The following is a 22,601-nucleotide window of genomic DNA, read 5'->3' as shown; positions in this document are numbered from 1 at the left end:
TTGTCAAATCCAACTGGAGGACAGCTTTGCCCATGCTGAGACACCACAGGGATGGGGCCTTTGGATCACTTCTTCCACCCAAATCCACAGCTGCCTCACAAACCATCTGGGACAAAGCCTCAGACTTCAGCATTAACCCTTTTGCGGTCAATAAAGGCAGGAAAAATCATCACAAGGGGCCTCCTATTCCCTTTGGTGCTCATTGGTCCAAGAGGGGCTCATTCCAGCCTTGCTCATACCCACCCACCAAACTTGGGGCACTTATTTTGCCTCAGTTTCCCCCCGAGGTAAAAGAGGGACAACGAAGGACACCCACTTCTGTGTGCCAGAGGGTAATCAGAGGGACTATTTTCACTTCTCTCATTTTCTTACTCGTTTGGTTAGGAAACAATGAGGAAACCCCACGGAGCCACACAGTGTTCAGGCGCTGGTGCTCTGGTTACTCCTCTGTACAAAGCCACAAAGCGGTGGGATTTCTCCCCAAATTCTGGCTTTGGCTAAGAGGAATCAGCATCACAGAGCCAGGCTGGGTGGTGGTGGGGGGACGGGACTCCTGCACCTCCCCGAGGTGCACATTGTTTGCATTAGTGCTGTGCTCGCCCCTGCTGTCAGCAACGGGACGTTCCTTAGGAGCCAGACAGCTGGAGCGCGGCCCCAAACCGCAGTAGGAGATGACTAATGCGCGTCATTAGGAATTATCTGCACAGAACCCCCACGCACTCCGGGTTATTCAGCAATCAGACAGAAAGCAGTTTGTCTGGGATTGCCCCCTTTTTCTCCTTTCGGGGGCGGAAGGCACAATATACCCCGGTCACCCCGGAACCCTTGAGGCTCTTTTCCTCTGAAAAGGCAAGTACAGCATGCGAGCAGCGCAGAGGACAGCGGAAAAACAATGTCTAGAAGGTTCACTGCTCCCTGTTGTAGATACTTCTGGTTTGTACAGAGCAGCAGAAATCACAGCCTTCAAAATGTTTATCTAAAACCACCCACCTGGCAAGGAACAGCTTTTCTCCAGCTGGGTTTCTCATTGGTATTGCCCTCTTCACACCCAAGTCAGCTCCACATGCAGACAAAGGAAAGCTTCTTAAATCCTTGGGACTCCATTGCCTTTGCCACCTCTAGCCAAGGCTTTCCCAATCTGTGCTGCTCCCTCTTGGTCCCTTGTTTTTGCAGCCCGGGTGGGGAAGTCCCTGCAGATCTCCTCATGGAGACTCCCATCTTCAAGGGGATATTTACAGACCCCCATCCTATTCCCCAGATGTAAACTAGAGGTGATAAAGCCAGACTCCTTGTAGGCTGCTCTAAGACCTAGAGAGAGCCCCTACAACATGAGCTGTGTTTCACTGGAATCATGAGAAGCCCTGGCCTGCATCCAACTTGCCAAAGAAAAGAGAGTCCAGAGGTAATTTACTAAAACAACAACTTTTAGGTCAGTCTGACATTTGATGTAAAAGGAAAAATGCTTCTTATGAATATTGGATTTAATTGTCATGGGAGAACTTGCCATCGAGATTCAGGTGGCAGAGGAGCTGCTGGTTGTCACCAGCTGTGACAGAGGCCACGCCAGCACTGACAACCAGCTTCACACTGCGAATTGCCAAGTGCTATTTATATAAATGAGTGGAAGTGCACAGAAATAGATGCAAAATTAATGTTAACGTAATTGCTCCTTTCTCCCTCCATGCTTTGGTTCAGGATTTCTTAATTCTTTGGGGTTTCCCTTCTTATCCCACTCATCTGTTTTTTCTTAGTGATCACAATGCAGATCTTCATTCTGCTGTTTCCTCCTTCCCCCCTTCAGAACCATTTCTATAAACCAACTCCTTTGCTCAGTCCAGGAGACAACTTGAAAGGACTCCTTCCAGCCATGCCAGAGGATGCACGAGGAGTAACGGAGTGATAAAAGGAATAACAGAGGAATAATAGTGCAAAGGTTGCAGTAGGAATAATGCCAGAATGATCCCTCTGTTCCCAAAGAACGGCTCCACTTTAACTCACATGCAGAAGGAAAAGGGTGTCCATGTCTATCCCTCTACCACTTTCCCCACAAAGCAGAGAGGCAGGACAACATAGTGGCTGATGCACCTGACCAGGACTCAGGAGATTCCAGCTCAGCTGTCACATCTGCTGCCAGCTGCCCGGGCAACCCAAGAGAGGAAAGTCAGCCACACCTTGCTGTTCTCATTTCCAGATTGTTCTGCCACAAGGCACCACACATCCAGAGACTCAGCCTCAGTCCTAAACTCATTTGTAAGGAGAGCAAACTAAGAAAAGAAAGATTTGCAATTTGCCAAGGGATGTTCATTTCCTAAGACGATCTGACGCAAAACTATCGATATTTTGGGGAAGAAATATTTTGGAGTGCACACCACCACAGACTGCTTCCTTGTGTGGCCCAGGCCTACCAGGAATACAGTCTGGCAGGCTTCGAATTTCAAGTTCTGTCAAGAGAGAACTAAGGAACCCCTCCAGGAGACAGGAATGAGATAGCATTTTGGTTGTGTTTCTCTGTGGACTGAAAAGCTGCTGCAAGCCACAAAGATCTGGCTAGTTAGCCAAGACATTCTTGTTCAAAAGTGGTTTTCACTGGAAATTTGGAACATTGACTAAAGGATTCCCATGCCTCAGAAAAGCACTTTTCCACAGAAAAGGAAGGACTGTTATTATTAGTCTAACAACTGAACTTCCAGACCCAAGTAGTCCTATGTGAGTGTGTTCCTGCAGGGCCTCGTAAGAGGCACCAGCAATGAGATGATCAAGAGGACATTTTGGCACCTAAATGCCCCCTGTCTCACTCCCTCTCCAAGAAGGGAGACTGTGCAGGGCATCCTTCAGCCCAACCAGCCAACCTGATCAGAAGAAAAAAATAAAAGAGAAGAAAAATGGAACACCATGTACCAAAGGAACAACAAATCACTGGCAGGACGACAGCATTGCCAAAGCAATCTCTCCCCCACATCAATTTCTGTCCTACAAAACAAGGGAAAAAAAAAAAATCCCTGAAAGTGACCCAAACAACTCGATTAAAAGTTTCTGAGCTGCAAACCCGAACCAAGTCCCCGCTAATTCCACCTACTTTGGCCACTCCCCACCTCCCAGACTAGACTCCCGTCGTCCCACGAGCCAGACTTGTTCCAGCTAGTCCAATTTAGTGAAGCAACAATTCAACATCCTCCAACGCCCTTCATCTCGTGGGGCCTCTTGGTCTGAATGCTCAGCTCCGGACGCGCGAGGGGAGCGGGATGCTGACGATCCGTGTCTCCTCCATCACAGAGCTCTGAGTAACACTGAGCACGCAGCTACAGCTGCCCCACTTGTGGATAAAAGGAAAAATCAGAAAGGAGGCAATTGTTTTTTCAAGCATCGGCGCTGTAATAAGAAGGAAAGTTTGATTCCCAGTGTAATAAAATTACACTCAAGTGGCAGCCAGCTATTCAAGAGCTGATATCAGAGCACCAACTCTGCTGGTGATTTATAAATGAAGATACAGAGTGGGTGGGCTGTGGTTATGAACTTCATTGCAAGTTGTCAACTTTATGAAACTTCTGCAGACATTCAGTCAATGAAAACAATTATTTTCCTTATTTTCCACTAGTTATCTGGCTAACTGTGCATCTGCAGCATTTAGAGCACAGTTCTCAGATATGACAGCAGGGATTTTCCCCTCATTGTGCAAAACAAGAACGTTATTTAAGAGAGGTCTTTGAAAAGCTTTGCTGCCCTGAAAGCAACCCGAGATGGCTCGGTGTGGTCCCCACCCACCAACGTGCAGAAAACGCTGCCCTTGGAGCCACCCGAGGCTGCGCTGGGTTTTCTGCTTCGCCTGCAGCTGCAGAGGAGCCAGCTCCGAATTTCTCCGGTCAGTCCCGTAAACAGCTTGGACCCATTTCAGCATGAGCTGAGCACAAGTCCAGTGATTCAACTTGGACAGCTGCTACCGCCAGGACAACACGCTCTGAGACGAGACATGCTACGTGCGCACGTGTTTTCGTCTGCATGTGTCTAGGGAAGTCCAGAGGGATTCGGGATAGGATTTTTCCTCTCTGCATCCAGAGCTCTTTGTCTGTAGCACAAGTGCCATTAAAAAACGCATGACGACAGTAAATGACAATTTGTTTTCCTCCTAGCTGGGCATTCAGCGGTTGCAAAGTCGACTGCAAGCTTATTCTAAACCCACAGCACTAGAAGTGGAACTCCAAGTGAATCTGCTCCTATGCTTCTCCAGCAGCTTCCCAGCCCTCTTAATTTTTTCCTCCCTTTTTTTCTCGCTATTTTGACGACTCAGTTCTTTCTTCACAACTTTCATGTTCGCATAATATTTGTTCCATACACAAACAGGCCATTAAATCCACTTCAGCTATTATATCAATGTCAGCAAATAATTTCTGACATTGCTCAAGGGACAACGTTTTTGTTCACCAAAACAACTCTGAATGTGCAACACTCAGGGCCAAAATGTTTGGGTTTAGGAGTGTAAAGATAAACACCAGTAATTAATAATTAAACACTTTATATAAGTATGACATTATCCCTCCCCAAAGAGCCTGGGTGTCTACAGCTCAAAGTTGGCAGTTTGTCTTTCAAATGTGGACGTAATAAATACTGTATTTCATCAATGCTGTCAGTACAAAACATTTGATTTATCCAAGTCTTAAAGCTGCAGAGACTGTAACAACTTCTACTACTTTCAGTGCTAAACAACAGTTATAAGTGCCTTGAGGTGGGAATTGAGATTTAAACTCAATTTCTGGCTCTGTTGTTATATTTTTTAATTATTTGGGGCATCGCTTTTCTCTGCTCCTCCGTGATATGGGCATGCCTGTAGCTTCCTTTCAGCTCTTCAAAGAGATCCTAAAGCTTATGCCTCGGTAAAATTATGATATTTCTGACGTACTGAGCCCTGCAGCACTTGTTAACTTCAGTTCTAACATTTAAACTCTGTGCTGCCAGCATGGCAAGCACCATGCCCACCTCTTTGGTCTGTTGGAATCTGGAGGGGGAATCAAGCAATGCCTTACCTGTTTACTGCAGTGGACGCTGGTTTTATTCCTGTTGTTGTCCAGCAGCCCCCCACATTTGCCCAACGCTGCCAAATCCTTCATAATAGAGTTCAGAGCTGCTTCTTCATCTGCAAAAGAAGGTGAGACAACTGAAGTGTGGAAGGCAACCTCACCCCCAGAACTACAGAGTGAAAATGCAGTTTACAAGAAAACTGGAGAGGGAATCTTGACAAGGACATGCAGTGAGTGACAGGACATGAGACAATGTCTTTAAACTGACAGAGGGTCGGTTTACATTAGATGTTAGGAAGAAATTTTCCACTATGAGGGTGGTGAAGCCCTGGCACAGGCTGCCCAGAGAAGCTGTGGATGACCCATCCCTGGCAGTGTTCAAGGCCAGGTTGGATGGAGCAACCTGGTCAAGTGGAAGGTGTCCCTGCCCATGGCAGGGAGATTGGAACTGTATTATCTTTAAAGCCCCTTCCAGATCTAGTTTTTGAGGTGTATGGTGGTGCTCTGCAGGACAGAGACCTTTCAGGACCCAGAAAGCTCATGGCAGCAGGTGATGGAGCACAACCCAGTTCTTCATCTCCTCCTTTCCTCCCTCTTCATTAAGGGTGCTCAAGAACCACAGCTGATTTTCAAAACCAGAGGCAGCAAGAAACCACAGGAGAGGGCAAGGAACTCATAAGAAGAGATAAAGTCAGCAATGCTAGACAGAAGAAACCAGAGAACTTTGAAGGACCCATAGAGAACTCTGAAGGACCCATTAGATCTGAAACCAATCTCCTCCTTTTCAACACTTTTCCATCTGTGGTTGTGGCCTCTTAAAGCAGCTCTGAACTGTGACACTGCAAAACACCAACCACAAGCTCTAAGAGCCCTGTCGAGACCTAGGGCAGGGCACACTCCTTAGGAGGGTGTGAGGACCCACTGCACGCTCCGTGTTCGTGATATAACCAAGCCAAATATTAGGCATGTGCAGCTATTACTGTAAAAATGCAAATACAGCTATAAATTGTGTCTAAAAACGAGTGTCTCCAGGGACAGAACCACCCCTACACCAAGCCAGCCTGCAGATTTAACTCAAAGTCTACAAATATGTGAAAAATTACAAAAATTATATGAAATCAGACAGGACCGGACCCAAATACTGAGGATCTTTCCCCAGGGAGGTGTAATCCTGGATCCTCAAACACAGGATCATCATATCCTCTTTTTCTGCTCCTCCTGCTGGGTTCTGTCATGACTGAAGGTGCAAATAAAAGAAAAAATGTGAGAAAAAGACTCCTCGTGCATGCTGTGCACCCAGAACCATCTCATTAAAGAAATAAGGGGGAAAACTGGGGGAAAATGTTTAAAATCCAGTGTCACTTTCATTTTATTGCTCAGAAATGAGCTCCAATGCCTATATCAGACTATTAGGAAAATGTCTACATTTTCCTGTAGACAATGTGTGTGTGTGTATATTTAGTATATAAACAGATATCTACGTATCAATACTAAATATACAATTGATAAAATAATCAAATCCATACTGAAGTACATTAAAATACAATTCCTTTTCCCTTCCACATTTCCCTCTTTACTAAAATCACAGGTGGGTTTTTCCAAAGGGGTGGCAGGGAGAGTAGCCTGAAATGCTACAGGAAAACACTCAAGAAAAAGATTATTTTCAGTTCTAGTTCAGAAAAAAAAAAAAAAAAAAAAACAAACAACAAACCAACCAAACAAAAACCAAAACCACAACAAGAATATCCCCAAAGTTTGGGTTTGGGGTGTTTTTCTCTTGGTAGAGGTTTGTTTTGGGTTGCTTTTTTTTTTTTTTAAATTTTTTAAAGGACCTCTGGGACAAACACAGTTTTCCACACAGATTTTGTGGAAAATACCCGACACCAAAAAAAAAAAAAAAAAGAAAAGAAAAAAAAGCCTTTTTTTAATTTATTTTTTTCTCTCTCTCTCTCTTTTTTTTTTTTTTCTTTCTTTTTGTGGAAGGGGAAGGGAAAGGGAAAGGGGGGAGGGACAAGCTAAAACAAACCCACAAAAACAAACCCCCTTACGCTGCCCTCCAGGAATTTTCCACCAAAGCTCTAATCTCTGCAATGCCCCTCACCCGCTTTCTTTTTTTCCAGCCCGAGTGACAACAAAAGTTTCCTGAACTCCCCGACACAAAACACAATCCACAAGGTCACGGGCAAACAGGGCTTCAACAGGCAGAGGCAGAGCCAGGCTTTTGCTACCAAAACCAGCCTATTCACCACCACTCTCCCAACTCCAAACCTCCCTGGCCACACCTGACAGCATCTTCCAAGAGATTCATCTCTGGTTAATCCACCAAGGATAGTCCAGAGCTTGCCCCAGGGAGGGACAGCAGGATTTGCTGGAGGGCAACAGTAATAATAATAATAAATAATAATAACAAACAGGGACAGAGTAATTCCAAAGTTTACTGGAGTGGCTGTAAGCTGCACCCTCCATCCATCCCAAGACCTGCAGCCCCCAAGAGTTGGCTCAAGATCCCCACAGACCACTCGTGACAAGTTGTTGTTTACTGAATGGCAAAGCAAGGAAGGCCAATTTCCCTTGGACTTCTGCGTTCTTCTTAACACCAAGGAGTTTCCAATGTCTAGGAAGGGTTTGGGTTATATGACATTGCCCTCAAAGCAGTGAGTGAGTCTTTCTCCTCTACCTAACCATCACTTCTGTCGACACTTTTGCAACACAGTCTTCCGAGTCCATCAAACACAGGTTTAAAAATTCCTCGTGCTGCAAGTCCAGCTGCATCATTATGAAAGTCACATTTCTCAGGAAGTCAAGCTACTCATCTCTGCCAGAAGTGACCTTTTGCATCTCTCTGAACATAGAAAAGCAAGAAGAATCCACTTCCTCTCAGTAACTGCTTAAATTCAGCCGATTTTCAGAAATACCCAACCATCAACTTAAGCAGCCAAGAACTAAAACTGGTGTAAAACTGGGCTCCAGCTGCCCTGAATCATCTACTAAAGGGAAAAAAAAAAATAAAGAGAAGCTATTTCTTGTATTTGACTGTCAACTCAGCATCTTTGTTCCTCTATCTACTAAAAAGCCAATGCAAGAGAGCATTCTGAAAAGCATTTGAGAATATTTAATCATAAAGCATGAATGTTACTTGTCAAAAAAAAAATAAAATACACATCTGTGCCATCACTGCTACAAAATAAAGTAAGGAAATTTCTCCCTCTATGAGCAGGAGGTGATGTTTTCTGCTGCTGGAGTGTGAAAGAACACGACTTACGCATAAGCAGAAATACAATATTTCCTTGAACTAATGTATTTTTATGCACTTAAGTATTTTTTAACTACTTTTAACAGTGTGTTTTTAGTCCAAGAGAGCCGCAGTTTCAGAGAGGCGATGACCAAAGGCTCAACTGTTCAAAACAAAAAACCCCCACACCGTGGTCTGAAGCAACTTCTGAGCAGGAGAACGATTTGCATCATCGGTTGCAAAACCGACACTTCCCAGTCCTCTCCACGACAGCTTTGCACAGGGACTGATCCCTTCCAGACTGAACCTCTTGCCCACTCTAATTACTGCTCCTGGGGTCTCCAAGCTGACTCGCAAGAAGGGTGGAGAACTTTGTTCCATGGAAATAAGCGGCCAGCTCAGCCAGTTCAGTCAAAATTCAAACAAGCGCTGGAGCTAACTGGATAATTAAATCCAAATGCCACTCCCAAGCCTTTCCAGCAAAAGGGGCGTCACAGACTGCTCGTTCTCCATTTGGCTTGGTTTGGGTGAGGAGTGGGTGTAGGATCTCCCAGGGACAAAATGCCAACCATCAGGAATGCCAGGCCCAAGGGACAGGCAAGATCACGCTTCTCCTTTTGTAGCCCTGGCAGGACGCAAGTTTTCTTCAGCCTTGTGAGAAGGCAGCACTGAGACTGCACAGCAAACATCTCCCCAGGCTTTGCCATGGCTCCAGAACAAAACAGCTGCGAGGGGCACACCTCCAGTGAAGTAACCTCAGAGCTTGGATGGACTTAGAGAGTCGTGGAAACCTTTTTGCAATGTGAGCAGGTTCTTGCTCCTGAACAACCTTCTGGCCCAGCTTCGCTCTTGCGCTGTTTTGTACAAATTCACTTAAGGTATTGTGGCTTGACAGGATGAATTGTTCAATGATGTCTGCTCTCCCCCCAGAACACATATAAACAGGATTATTTTTACCATGGAAGATCAGGACAAAAAGAAAGCTGATTACAGAGACAGCAAAAATGAAACATAAAAATAAATTGTGTTTAGTGCTGTCCCTCTGTCCCTGGTGTCTCTTCTTCCATCCTCAGCTCTGTCTTTATTTTCAGCTCTTTCTCTTAGTAGGAAACTCATTTCTTTCTTCCCTGCTTCCCACCAACACCCCACTTTTGTGCTTTTTAAATCATCTCCCTGAGACAAAGCTTATTTGATCATGCTGCCAGCCCATCCAACCAAGGACCTCTTACAACCAAAAATAATAGATGTCTCAAAGATATTAATTTCCCAGAGGTTTGGGGGCGGGGGAAATATCCATAGCCACAATGGAAAGAGGAACACACAGAAGTAGTAAGCCAAGAGCACTCCCAGGAAGCAAGCATGGCCAGTGGAGCTACAGTGGATGTGGGAAGGTTGGGTTTATATTTTCATTAAAGCACAACTCATCCGTTTTGGCAGGATCTTATATCAAAACCAGAACACCTCCTTCTCTCATCAAGTTTTTCGGTTCTGCGAGATGTTAAGACTCACAAGTCCCAGGCACTGCTACCACTGTGAATCTGGAGCATTTGGCACTTGGCAAAACCAAAAAGGCCAGAAGATGACACATCTCTCTGCCCTTCAGATACACGTTTCCGGTGCTGCTCCGTGGCTTTGGTTCCAGAGAGCGTGAGGGAGAGAGGAACCTGGAGTTTCAGTCTTAGTACAGCCAGTTCACTGCTCTTGGAGGAGGAAAAAATAAAACCCACAGGGGAGAAATAGAAAGCCTGAAGGTCAACACGGACCACCCAAAACAATTCAAGAGTCAGGAGAGAAAGCAAATGAAGAAGGGACAAAGGAATAATTTAGCTGTGCTCAGATGGTCTAGACAGTGCTGTTATTGTTGGCTTCACTAATAGGTCATTACTAAGAGGCAGCTTACGGTAGTTCCATGAAGCTGCTTCCATCAACACTGCAAAAAAAAAAAAAAAATAAAGAAGGCACCAGCTGGATGGAGCCCACAGAAAGCCTGGAGAAGCAAAGCAGAGTCCTGTAAAGCACGGTGAGTCCTGATCTCAGCCTCTCTCACACACACCAGGCAGAGTTAGGGCTGGGAAGAGTTGGGGGAAAAGTCCTGGGCGTTGCAGAAGGGAAGACTATTGTCCTGTGAGTCGTTCCTGAGCACGGCTGGAGCGTGAGGCCCCGGGGCCATACCTTGTCACACACACACTGCCACCTGGATCCAGGGAAAATCCACAGGTGTGGCCACCAAAGATCCCACTGCGCTTTTCACAGTCGTGGTGCTGATAGTCCAGATGAGCCTTTCTGCCTGTGTAAACTCCAGCAGCTCCCCCTCAAAGCCAGCATCCACCTCTCCAGAAGGAGATGCAACCACTGGGGATATCCCCAGGCAGAGGGAAGAGTTCTGTGAGGGCTGGGAGGGGATGGAGAGAGGATGGGGAGCCCCACAGAAATGCCCTCACCTTCAGTAAAGGCCCTTTCAGTTAGTGAGACTTGGAACATATAGTAACAAAAATACTGAAATGTAATAAAACAGTGAAAAGAAATATGATGATGACACTGACAATCCTGACTTTGGTTTGAAGAGGCATCAGCCCTCCATTTTCTCTGGTTTTTGAAAATACGTGGCTTTTGGATTGACTGGCATACAATATTTATCGTTTACCAAAGAGAACCTGAACTGAAAGACATTACCTGCAAAGGGCAGTCTCTATCCTGATGGACTTTCAGCTACACTGTCAGATGGACGGAGAGATGAGCTGGTTTTCATCTCTCATTTGATGGAGAGGAGTCCAAGACAAAAAAAAAAAAAAAAAAACACAAAGCCTTGCTCGAGACCACATGAGGCTAAATACATTAATTCAGAAAGGACTTAACCTGATCTGGCCTTCCTGGCTGTACACAGGGACCACAGAAATTCATTTAGCAGCCTCTACCTCCCTATCTTGACCCGAAATCACACAAAACAGCCTCCTTTAGATAAAGTCTAAAGAGCTCATGCACTTACTCTAATAACCCCCTTGCAATTAATACCTCAGTTTCAGTTTGAGCATAGCTTGCTCTGTATTCCACTCATTAGATCTTGATATCCCTGTATCTTAGAGACCCCTCTGTTAATAAACACTCCCCATCTTCTGCAGGTATTCACAGACTGCAATCTCATCTGCTTTTAACCCTTCTTCATGTAACTAAATGGAAATACATTGCTTCTGACACTAATCCTTAATTAACTTCTTCAGCTCTTTCCAGGCATATTTTTATATATATATATATTTTTTTTTTTTTTTAATGAAGACAAGAGGGAACATCAGAGAAGCACATTATGCCCAGTGGCCAAAGCACCTTTCCATTTCTGTTTGCTGTGTGAGCATGGGGCAACAGGAAACTTGACCAACATGTCCCAGTGAAAGCTCACATCTGCCAGGCCAACAGCCACCTGGGTTTGCCCACTGCCCTCATCAGAAGGTCAATGTCAGACCAGTCCTCATCCAGAGAACAGGACAACACTCACCCATGTGAAACCAGCAGTCAAAGAACTTAACTGTGAAGATAAATGCTGCTCTTTCTCCAAAAACCCAGAGGGGAAAAAACCCTTGGAGATGAAGAGAAACCCAGGACTTGGAGTTTCTTCAGTACCTGCAAACACTGTCAACAGGCACCTACTGCCACCAGGATTCAGCCAGTGCACAAGACAGCAGGGGCAGAGGTACCAACACAGCACAGACTTGATGATCTTAAGGGTCTTTTCTCAACTAAATGATTCTGATTCTGAACAGAGGCATCAATTACTAAGTAAACACTGTCACAGTGACTGCTTCAGTCAATGCTAGGAAGGAGACCAGTGAGCTAGGAGTTCAAGAGCCTGATTTGGACCATGACAAAAGCCCCTAAGCAAGCAAAGAAGGGACCCAGACACTCTGATGGGCAGGTAAAAATACTGCTTTGGAACTCAGCACCCTTAGAAGGGCTGCCTGTGAATGACTTGTGGCAAAACAGAACTGCTGCCTGCCTCCATCTAGTGAGAGAGGCAGATAAACCTCCCCACAAATTCAACCCACATGCACAAAACATTTTGCCACCGTCTGGAGCTGCGTCCAGGATCTGATAAAGAGAAAAATTATCCAATTACCCTCCCCCAGTCCAGATTGCACTGCAGCAGACACACCAGTGGAGCACGTTCCCTTTGCAAGTCAGCAAAGGCTCCCCAGCAGCTGGATCCTGCTGCCCTTCTCCCTCCTGCAACCCCACCCAAGGGATGCCAAGGTCACCCCTGTGAGGGACTCAAGGGCAGGGCACAGCCCAGCAGGTCAAACAGAGCAATTATACAGGAGGAAGTGAGGAAAGACCCTCCTGATACGCAGGATTTCTTGGCAGGAGTTTGTTCACTGACGTCTTGAGCTTGGGGTACGCAGATTATTAATACTTTTACCTGACAAACAGTTGGTAAGTCTTGCTCTCCATAAATTACTTCGATTTGGATTTTTAATTGCACTTTTATAGCACAATCAGTAACTGCTTTGTGAAAAGAAGCAAAACCAAACCCATCAGAGGCTTTTGACAGCTACAGAAGCCTGTCATGCCAAATGCCCAATAGAACATCTGTGGGTGATACTGTCCCACAGATCCTTTTCTCAGGGGTAAAGCTGAGCTCCTGCCTCCTATTCCCTTTCTACCCCGTGCTGTCCCTCAGGCTATCCATACAAATATTGGAAAAATTGCACAGCCAGATTGGAGACCACGTTCAGATCAAAACCAACCCTTCCTTTTGGATTGACTGGCATACAATATTTATCATTTACCCCTTGCAAAAGGGGACAGAAATTAGTGCTCAGGAATGGGCTTGGGGGGAAGGCAAACTTAAAAAAAAAAAAGCTAAACCAGTTATTTTATAAAGTGATAACTGGTAAAACTGTACATCACATATACAACTCAATCCAATCACCAGTGACATGACCCAGCCAATCCCCAAAACACTCATGAACACAAACAAGCAAACACCTCCAATGCTTGTTAAGAGTCCAGTCACTTAATAAGAGCATCAAAAAAAAACCCAGCAAAAGAAATTAAACTGGAACATAAATTCATAGGTTATGGCACAGCGTATTTGATAGCCAGGGTGTGAGATCATGAAGAACTTCCACTTGCTCTCTGAATTTCCCCAGGAAAAACCAGAAGCAAAGGCAGTGCTACTGGGACTGCACCTCATTTTGGGAGAGGTGAGAACAATGCCTTTAAAACCCCGAAGTGATCAGTACCTTGCAAACACCAAACCCCAAACATTTGGGGTGGCGAGTTTTATCACGTGTGAAGGTTTCGGTGGTTAAGCCACAGATCACACAGGAAATTTCTCCTGACGAACGCGAAGAGCTGCGGCACAACACCTCGTCCCAGAGACCTACCAGGGACTTCTGCAATGGAAAAGGACTCAGGACTGAAGAGGTGTTTGGCTCAGCTCAGCGGGGAGGGAAAGCAAGGTTACGTCTGTGGTTCACCACAACCCTCCGCTCCCAAAATAGCCATTCCTCTGACAGCGCCGTGCGCAGTAAAATTCCACGGGATCAGAGCCACGGGCAGAGCTTTCCCATGCTCTGCAACGCTCTGCCCTCCTCTGTGGCCCCATCCCCCTGCACACTGGTCACCACAAGCCCCCTGTACGTCCCTGCACATGCAGAGGGTGGTGAAGCCACCTCTGGGTAGGAAGCCGTTTTCCCCAGAGATACAGCCCATGCGACATCCTGACAGTCATTCTTATCCTTCTCTCTCTCACCTCTCCTCCCTCAGCTGCACAGGAGCTCAACCTGGTGGAGGTCCAGCTGTGGCACCTCACACCCTTCAACCTTCCTTGACTAATGGGGAAAAAGTCTGGGTTAAAATCAGGTGGCATTTGATGCGGGGAAGATTTGCTGAAGAGAGCAGAGCTGGGGAAAACAGCTGCTGCCCATCCCACATCCAGCCAGCAACTTGGATCCTGGAGCAGGAGGCGTGATGGTTTGATAATCAACACACCGGTTTTTAGGGATAGAAAGGGTTTCAGTGCTCCCTCAGCTGCTCCTCATCAGACTTGTGCTCCAGACCCTTCCCCAGCTCCTCTGCCCTTCTCTGGACTCACCTCGATGTCTTTCTTGTACTGAGGGGCCCAAAACTGAACACAGGACTGAAGGTGCCTCAGCAGTGCTGAGTACAGGGGGACAACCACTGCCCTGTTCCTGCTGACCACACTACAGGAATAGGGCAGTGGGAATCAGGGCTTTCCTATAAAAGCACAGACTGCTGGCAAGGTAAGCCATGCTAAATCTCTGCCTCTTAGAATCACTTTGGTTGGAAAACATCCTTCAGATCTTGGACAAACGCATTGTTCCTCATTTGCTTTTGCAGACTAAGGTTAGTCCAGGAGAGCTGCAAGCAGGGCCTAGACTCCTAAAAAGCAAAATTAACCACATTTAAGAAGATTTTGCATGCCTGTAGCCCTCCTGCTCCTCACCACTTCAAAGGTACTGGTTTCTCTCCCATTCCACAACAAACTTTCACAGCTTCTTTGCTAACCCTGCCCTTTGCTCCACAGACACTAATTCTCCTTCAATGGATTAACATAACTAAATTAAATTTGGGCCAATTTTTCCAGCAGTTGTCCTGCTAAGCCTAAAATTTGTTCCTTCCAAAGAAGGGCTTGTGCGCCTAAAAGGCAGCCTGGTTTTTTCCACCTCTATCATTTTGGTCTAATAAAAGATATTACCTCTCCCCACAACCTGTACCTCTCTCTTGAGCACACTTGAAAGGAGAAAAAATGTTTACCCAGAAAGAAATGTAGCTGGCAAGTTATTTCCCCTGGCTGCCTCGATACCTCTGAAGGTTATTTGCGGGCTCATAAAGAACTCTTTCTCCCTCCCAGCCCAGCTACTTCCAGCGCTCAAAGCCGCAGCCCAGAGCCCGTGAACTCCTAACCTGCTGCTGCAGCAACGGCTGCAACGTCCCAAATGTGATGCAGGTCCAGTCCCACATTCCCCAGGTGCCCAAAGCACCTGGCATGACCCCGAAATGGAGCCCTGGTGCAAGGGGGACGGTGCCAGGAAAGGGAGAAGGAGACACAGGCACCTTTTAACTCAGTCACCCCTTGGAAACAACAAAACCTGAGCCAGAAAGCCTGATGTGCCTTATTATAAAATAAAGTACTGCAATTCAACCTGAATTAATTTCTCATTAATAGCTCTCAGCATATAGAGAGCAAGTTAAGAGCATTAAGGAAGTGAAGAGCAAAACCACTGCCTTAGATTGAGGAATGAGGAAAGCACAGCAAGGGAGAGCTGAGACATCAATGCCTGAGTGAATGGGGACAGGTCTGTTATCCCCCAACAACTTGGGCAGTTGTCTCTGTTTCAACAGCCCCCAAAAAAACCCCAATGCATTGGGTTAAGTGGCCAGACCTTGCTGTGCAAACAGACCCCCTCCTCCTCCAGCAAACAGCTACAGCTTCTGCCAGTCCAGGCTGCAGTTGTCTTCTCCAAACACAAGCACTCTGTCAAGGCAATACTATAAACAAGCATCATTCTCCCATATCCCACGCCTCAGATGACCTTTCTGCTGAAGCAAAAGCCACACTCACTGCAGCAAAGTACTAAAGGCCTGCATCTTTGAGTTATATGTACATACACCCAGCAGGAATAGATCAGCCTTCCTGGAGTTTTTATCATCAGAAACACACGTGAATGCACACGGCATTCCATAACCACAACTAAGAACACTGAAATCATTTTAAAACAAAAAGAATAAAAGTTAAGCAACAAACAAGCTGGTGCTTTTTCTACCGACTTCTGTGGGATTTTTTTAATGTTACTTTTACTGTGATGTCATGTTTAAACACAGCCATTTTTAACACCTGTGGTCTTTGCCCTGTGTTGTATTGGAGACATGGACACATCTTTAAATTACGAAGAGGTCTCGGAGAGCTGGCAGATGGAAACAGGCTGTGAGCTGAAGGAATAAAAAGACCCAGTGCCAAGGACTTGGGGTGGCCCCAAGCTGGCACATGTCTAGAGACTGTCTTGGACCTGCAACAGCACTGGGATCCCACAGCTGCACAGGGCTGGTCCAAGCACTGCACGACACAGCCAAACTGCTCCGTCAGAGGTGCAGCCCATGGAGACGCCAGAAGTCCCCACTTCCCGTCTTGTGGTCTCCAGACAAGGTCATGCAACTTCCCTAGAACATGTTTAGGAGTGAACAGTCCTGTGCTGAACCTTGAGACACTGAGCAGACTATAAACAGGATCCCAGGAAGAAAGGTAGACCTGGAACAGAAGGTCAGAGGTCACCTCATCCAACACATCCCTGCGGTCTGTCAGAGGGGAATCAGTGACATAACTGCATATTCCCTGCACTTCCCTTGAAAATGCTCCCTCATCCCAGTGAGGGATCAGGAAAAGGGGGAGAAGTGAAACCAATTAACACTCAAAATTTTAGCCCAAATTTCTGTGCGTCAGCAAAGCTGTTGCAACGACTCTTCAACTAACAAGCTCCACTTGGAGACACACGTCACTTCACCCATCTCATCCCGACAGTCAAACCATAGACCAGGCTCGGGACCACAACGTGATCCTTTCTGGATGCAGCCTGGCAGATCTAACCAGTCCCTGCACAGGGGTTGATGCTGTTAGTGATGAGCTGTAATGATGACATCTGGGGAAGGGGGACACGCACAGCACCTTCCATCCACACACAACTCCAAGTGTAACTGCAAACCTGCACAGCACTCTATTGATGCAGCTCATATTCACCAAAAAAACCCACAGTGCCTTGCAAAAGGGTGTTCTTTTCACTGCAGAATTCCCAGAATTAATGCTACCCCAGTGTATCCATATTATGGTCACAGCTGGCAGGCTGAAGGCACCTCGAACAGGTCCTGTCAGCCACTCTCCATACAGGAAGTCATCAAATTGACAATATCCTGGGAGCTGGACTGGAGCCAGCAACTCCTTCCCTCCTGGTGCTCAGAGAGAGTCTGAACTTTCCTTCTCAAAAAAATCCACATTGCATTGACAAAGGAGTGGCTTTTGCCTTCAAAGTGAAAAGGTTTCTAAAAAATTTTGGGGTTTTTCAACAGGGATTTTAAACTGAAAGTTGTCACTCTTTACAATGGAGAAGCAGGTCTGGACTTTCCTTCCCTTTTTGTTTTTTTAATTTAGCTTTAAATTAGTTTTCTACCAACAAAATATCTCTTCTAGGTAACAGAGAAAGAGCAAAAAGAACAGAGACATAGAGCCAGGACAGGGTAAGTACCTCTTTTCTCCTTTCTCCATGAGGGAGGACAAACAATTAAGGTGTGGCAGTGGCTTCACACTTCTCATTTTTTAAATTCAAACCAGTATCAAATTCTGAATCACGTTTCTACAAGGCTTTTTGTAAGGGCAGGGCAAGGGGGAATGGTTTCAAACTGAAAGAGGCCAGGTTTAGATCAGATACAAGGAAGAAATTCTTCCCTGTGAGGGTGGTGGGACCCTGGCATAGGTTGCCCAGAGAAGCTGGGGCTGCCCCATCCCTGGAAGTGTCCAAGGCCAGGCTGGATGGGGCTTGGAACAACCTGGGATAGTGGAAGATGTCCCTGTCCATGGAAGGGGGTTAAAACTGGATGATATCTAATGTCCCTTCCAACCCAAATTCCATGATTCTGTGATTCTAGCACATTTGCAAGGATAATCTCTAAATCTACATGTTACACCCCACCTCTTTTTATTTTATTTTTTAAATCATCATTTCAACCAGCCCTGAAAGAGTTTTGGGTCAACTTGTGTAAATGCTGCAAATGTGCAAGTAAAATGCTCAGCTTCAACCACAACTTTTCCAAGATCTCTTCTCATTTCGTGGGTCACCAGGTCAGGAAGCTGTTTCAGGAGATAAATTTAGGCTCCTCTCTAATCTGCTTCTTCTGGTGAACGGAAGAAGACAATTCAAGCTCAATTAGCTCCACGTGTTAATTGACACTGACAGTCCTGTGGAGCAGGACCTGGCCTTGTTCTCCAATCTGCTGAGCTTTCTCTTCAGCACAATTAAAGCAAAGGAGCAGAAACCGCTGCAGTTGCTGGAACTGCTGGACAAAATGGCTTGTAGACCACTTTGGAATTGGTTTTGTGGCCAATGTTCATTCTTGGGGCACCCACACTTATCACCTGCTCGTGTGAGGCAACAGCACTGATCTGATTATTCACTACAACAGAGAGAGTCCAGCCAAGTGGTCCTAATTTCTGAAGTAATGAATTCTCTTTAGGAGAAAGTTCTTATCCACAGAGATAAGATCACAGTCATTATGTACCCCCAGAACTACAAATAATTCCCACCTTAAAAAAGTTTCCCTCAGCACCACAGAGCATCTGATACACAACTACTCCAGCCCCAACCAAAATTAACAGGCTGCAGAAAATTAATTGCTTTGGGGGAATCCAGTTCTTACCCATCTTTCCATCTACATCAGGCCTCCATTCCACCGGTCCCAGACACTTGTACCTTATCCTCCACTCTCAAGCATCCACCCTGTAACAAACACAGAGGTTACAGATTAATTTTGACATGTCAGTGGAGTCACTGTGCAGGACCACTTTTCACAAAGCCTTTCCCGACCCCCACCTGGGCTGGAGGAAAGAGGAGAATCATTTAGTTAGGAATTGAGACCAGGAGTCTGCCCTCCCCTACACACCCCAAAGGTAACACACTACAAACCTGGTACTGTAATGGTTTGTACATCTTGGAGTAAATAACTTACACTTGTGCCAGAGGCCTCCTTTCCTTAAGTGCAGAACATTTATTTTAAATGTATTTTTACATTATTAATGCAACCTTGAAGTAATAGAGTCTTTTAACACATCACATTCCACAGCATCCCTATGGGATAACACTCACTTGGGGAATGGACTGACAGCAGGACATGGAAAGACAACCCAAGAGGCAGCCTGAATCAAAGCACAAACCTAAATTTAGGCCTTCCAAACACCAGTCAAGGTTCCCCAAGGCTGGACCAGCTTTCCTCTGATCACATGGGAAAAAAGCTGAGCCTAGGCAGCTCTCAGCAGCAGTGTATGCCCCATACACCCCTCGTGGCAGGTATGTCCCTAGGAGCCCTTCCAGAGTTTCTGCCTTTTATCTGTCCAACACCAATGCAGGAATGGGTTCAGCTACCTGCCATACTGCACTCAGCCAAACCTCTGCACCCAGCAAGGCTTGAGGGTTTTTTTTGGTCACCGAGGAAGTAAAGGAGACCTGAACGTTCTGGAGCCAGTCCTGCTCCCTAGTGAAAAAAACCCCTTATTTTAGACTGAATGAAAGTAAAACCCACATAAAGGTGGGCAGCTTTTAAGATAGAAAATGTCATCAAAGTCCATTTTGGCTGCCTGGTAAGCCCTCAAGATTTCCTGGTGACAAACCTGTGTGACAGCAGAAGAAAAATGGAGAGACATCTCAAGTACCTCACCAGACTCGCAGAGGGAGTAAGACATTCCTGTCCTGCAGGCACTGCAGGCTGCCCCAAAGTCAGCGAGAGCTCCAGGACACCAACACAGACCCTGGAGTGTCACGTGTGATGCGCTGGTCAGAAACGGCAGGAAAAGGCACTTTGAAAATCTCCCAGCTCGGCCAAATCAATTCAAACGCGGCAACAAGTCTGAGGTGAACCGGGAAGGATCACAAGAGCGGATTAAAACGATTCTCTGCGGCCCTGGCGCCTCGGTGCTGGCAAGCGGCAGGATATTTATCCAGCCTATTTTGAGAGAGACGAGCAGGAAGGGAAAGCGATAAGAAAGCAGCAGAGGCGGAGATGTCCCTGTGCCCCAAAGTGCTGTTGTTCCTTCTGCTGCTGCAGCTTCCTCTCAGGACAGCACCATTCAGCCTAAGAACCCACAGCCACTCTGCTCTGTCCATTTGCCAAACAAACGAGGAGGCAAGGAAGTACCTAAAAGGCCTGAAAGGTTACAAATCCTACCTTGAGAAGGAACTGGTCGGTCTATGCAGCGCTGAATCGAGAGAGAGCAGAAAACCAGCAAGAAAGCAGGGTAAAAACCCCATCTGATTATGACAAGAGCACGAAAAGGCCCAAATCTTCACTCTTGCTTTCAAAATTGATGCGACATTTCCAGCAATTAAGCTTTGTGCAGAGTTTGCGCTGAGGGCCACAGGCAGATAGCAGATTAGCTGTAAATTCCTGGGATAGCCCAGGTTAACCCTCCTATCAGTGTAGTAGATTTTTCTAATGGCTTTCTGGAGACCTTCCAGACCTTTCCAATCCATATCTAGCCACAAAAACATGCCCCTGCGGGAACTGTGCAAACGAACCCTGGAAAAAACAGGTGACCTTTCCATCCAGCAGAGCCCTACCCTGTGCTGTTCTCCATCACCTCTGCCACAGCAAACCCCTGAGACCCCACTGCCCAGCTCTTGTGAGCAAACCAGCCCCTGCACACAGGGCAGGAAATCTCCATGGATACCCGAGAGAAAAAAGGTTTTCTGTTTTAGCAGATCTCTTCAATCCTGAGCACGGCCAGCCTTCAAATTGGACTGCAAACACTGGCGATTTCCGTGGCTTCCCAAAAATACATACCAGCAGCTTCCTGTTACAGAAGGACAAATTCCTGTTTCTAGTACAAATTCTGTCCTTTTATTATCTCCCTTAAAAAAAAACACAGAGAGGGGAGGAAAAAAATGAGTGGGGGGGGAAATAAATGAAAAATCCTTTTCCTACTCCAATGCAGTTCCAAGAAACTCCCCCCTCTAAGATCCCTGATCAGAGCCTTCATGTGCTGGCAGTTTGTGACACAAACCAGTGAGCATTTGGGCTCCCACCTGGCACTGCACTGCTCCCACAGCTCACAGAACCGCTGTAAATCTACTCCAAATCTCCACTGCCAGTCTTCCTGGCAGGCACGTCCTGCCTGGGTAAGCAGGTCCTACCCAAATGCCTCCTACCAAGCAATGGGAGAGCTCGGCAACCTGCTGGCTCCCAGGGACGTCGGGGGAACGTTCTTGTTGTGTTCCAGGTTTGTGTCGTGCACCGAAGAGGCTTTGCCTGCTCCCATCTGCTCAGGAAACTGCTGGAAGTTGTTTAACCTGCAGGAATCCCAGGACAGGTGCTCCCACCTAAAAGCAGCTTCGGTTTGAATGAGCCGAGCTCAGTTCTGCAGGAGAAGTGGCTCGACTTCATTACAGCCACACGAGTGCAGGGTAGGAGTATCTACATGAGAGCTGTGTGTAAGGTTATTAATCCACTTCGAAAATTAATCCCAGTTTTTCCCTTTTCTTCCCATACTCCTGGCTGGGAAGGGATTAAGCAAGACTGAGATCGAGTGAGACAACAGTTCAGCTCTGATGTGTCTGTATGACATGGAGTCACACATAACTCCTGCCTCTCTGCATCTAAGTTGCAGAAAGCAAAGCAGAGGAAGACAGGATGAAGAAGTGTGATTGTTTTTTTTCCCTGGATGACAAAAAAGTGACTAGAAGATTCACTGGGAGGAAGAATGTAGGATGGGGGTTAGGAAAGCACTGGAGTCACCTGCAGTGTGCTATTGATTTGAAGTGGGATTTACAATATCGCCTGCCCCAAAAAGGGCTCATCTTACCCCACAGAGGCTCAGCATCCAACATTAAACATGGATTTTAAGTCAGGATGTCTTGCCACTACTGCAGCACAAGCAAGTGGCATCTACCTCTGTCATTTATCATCTCCAGGCTTCCAGGGAAAGCAGCACCTACTTATTCCTGCCTGAGCACCACTTAACACTTCGGTTTGAAGGTGTAGGGACACACCACTGTAAAAAAAAAAAAAAAAAAAAATAATAAGCCACAGTTGCCCCTGAAATAGGGCTCAGCTGGAAAGCTACTGAAACTAGCATTGCTAAAATTGGGACTTTCCTTGTTTTTTCAAGCAGCAGGGAACATGTTGGGCTCAGAGAGTTTAACAAGCAAGAGTCAAGCGGAAAAAATCTCTCCTTTTTAAGAGTTGACCACATTAACTTTCAGCAAGTTTCCGGGAGTCCTGCCAGAGCGCTGGAGTTTTGTATACTACGGAACTGTTAAAAATATTATTGTAAATGTTATTTTCAAAAAGCTTCAGAGGCCAGGGCTGGGGTAGTGTTAAAAACAACAGCAAAGCAAATGAGATTGTTCTAATGGCGAGAATACAAATGTATGTGTGCTGATAGCTCAGTCGGCCTGCAGGCTTGGCAAGGAGGGATTTGAATGTGAATGGAGAGCAGTTGGAATATTACAGGTTTTCACTAATCATCCCAACCTCATCTTTATGGTTTTCTACAGGCAACATAGAACATTTGACCTTCTGTTCATAGAACTGCCATGGAAGGTGGGTCCATATTTCCCAGATACACAAATGAGCAGCTACATTTT

General features: G+C 46.1%; 1 protein-coding gene across 1 annotated transcript in view; it reads right to left on the bottom strand.

The window, feature by feature from the left end:
• Window positions 1-22,601, bottom strand: part of LOC126642488 (mitogen-activated protein kinase kinase kinase 3-like) — a 78,336-nt gene that overhangs the window by 38,649 nt on the left and 17,086 nt on the right. The window contains 2 exon segments of the mRNA XM_050320168.1: window positions 5,019-5,128; window positions 18,664-18,743. Of these exon segments, the coding sequence (XP_050176125.1) occupies window positions 5,019-5,128; window positions 18,664-18,667 (114 nt within the window). The 5' untranslated portion in view covers window positions 18,668-18,743.

This window comes from Myiozetetes cayanensis, unplaced genomic scaffold (genome assembly GCF_022539395.1).
Source record: "Myiozetetes cayanensis isolate MyiCay16 unplaced genomic scaffold, myiCay2020 scf1, whole genome shotgun sequence".
NCBI lineage: Eukaryota > Metazoa > Chordata > Aves > Passeriformes > Tyrannidae > Myiozetetes > Myiozetetes cayanensis.
Note: the sequence above shows the minus strand (reverse complement) of the source record. Positions and strands in the feature narration are given on the sequence as shown.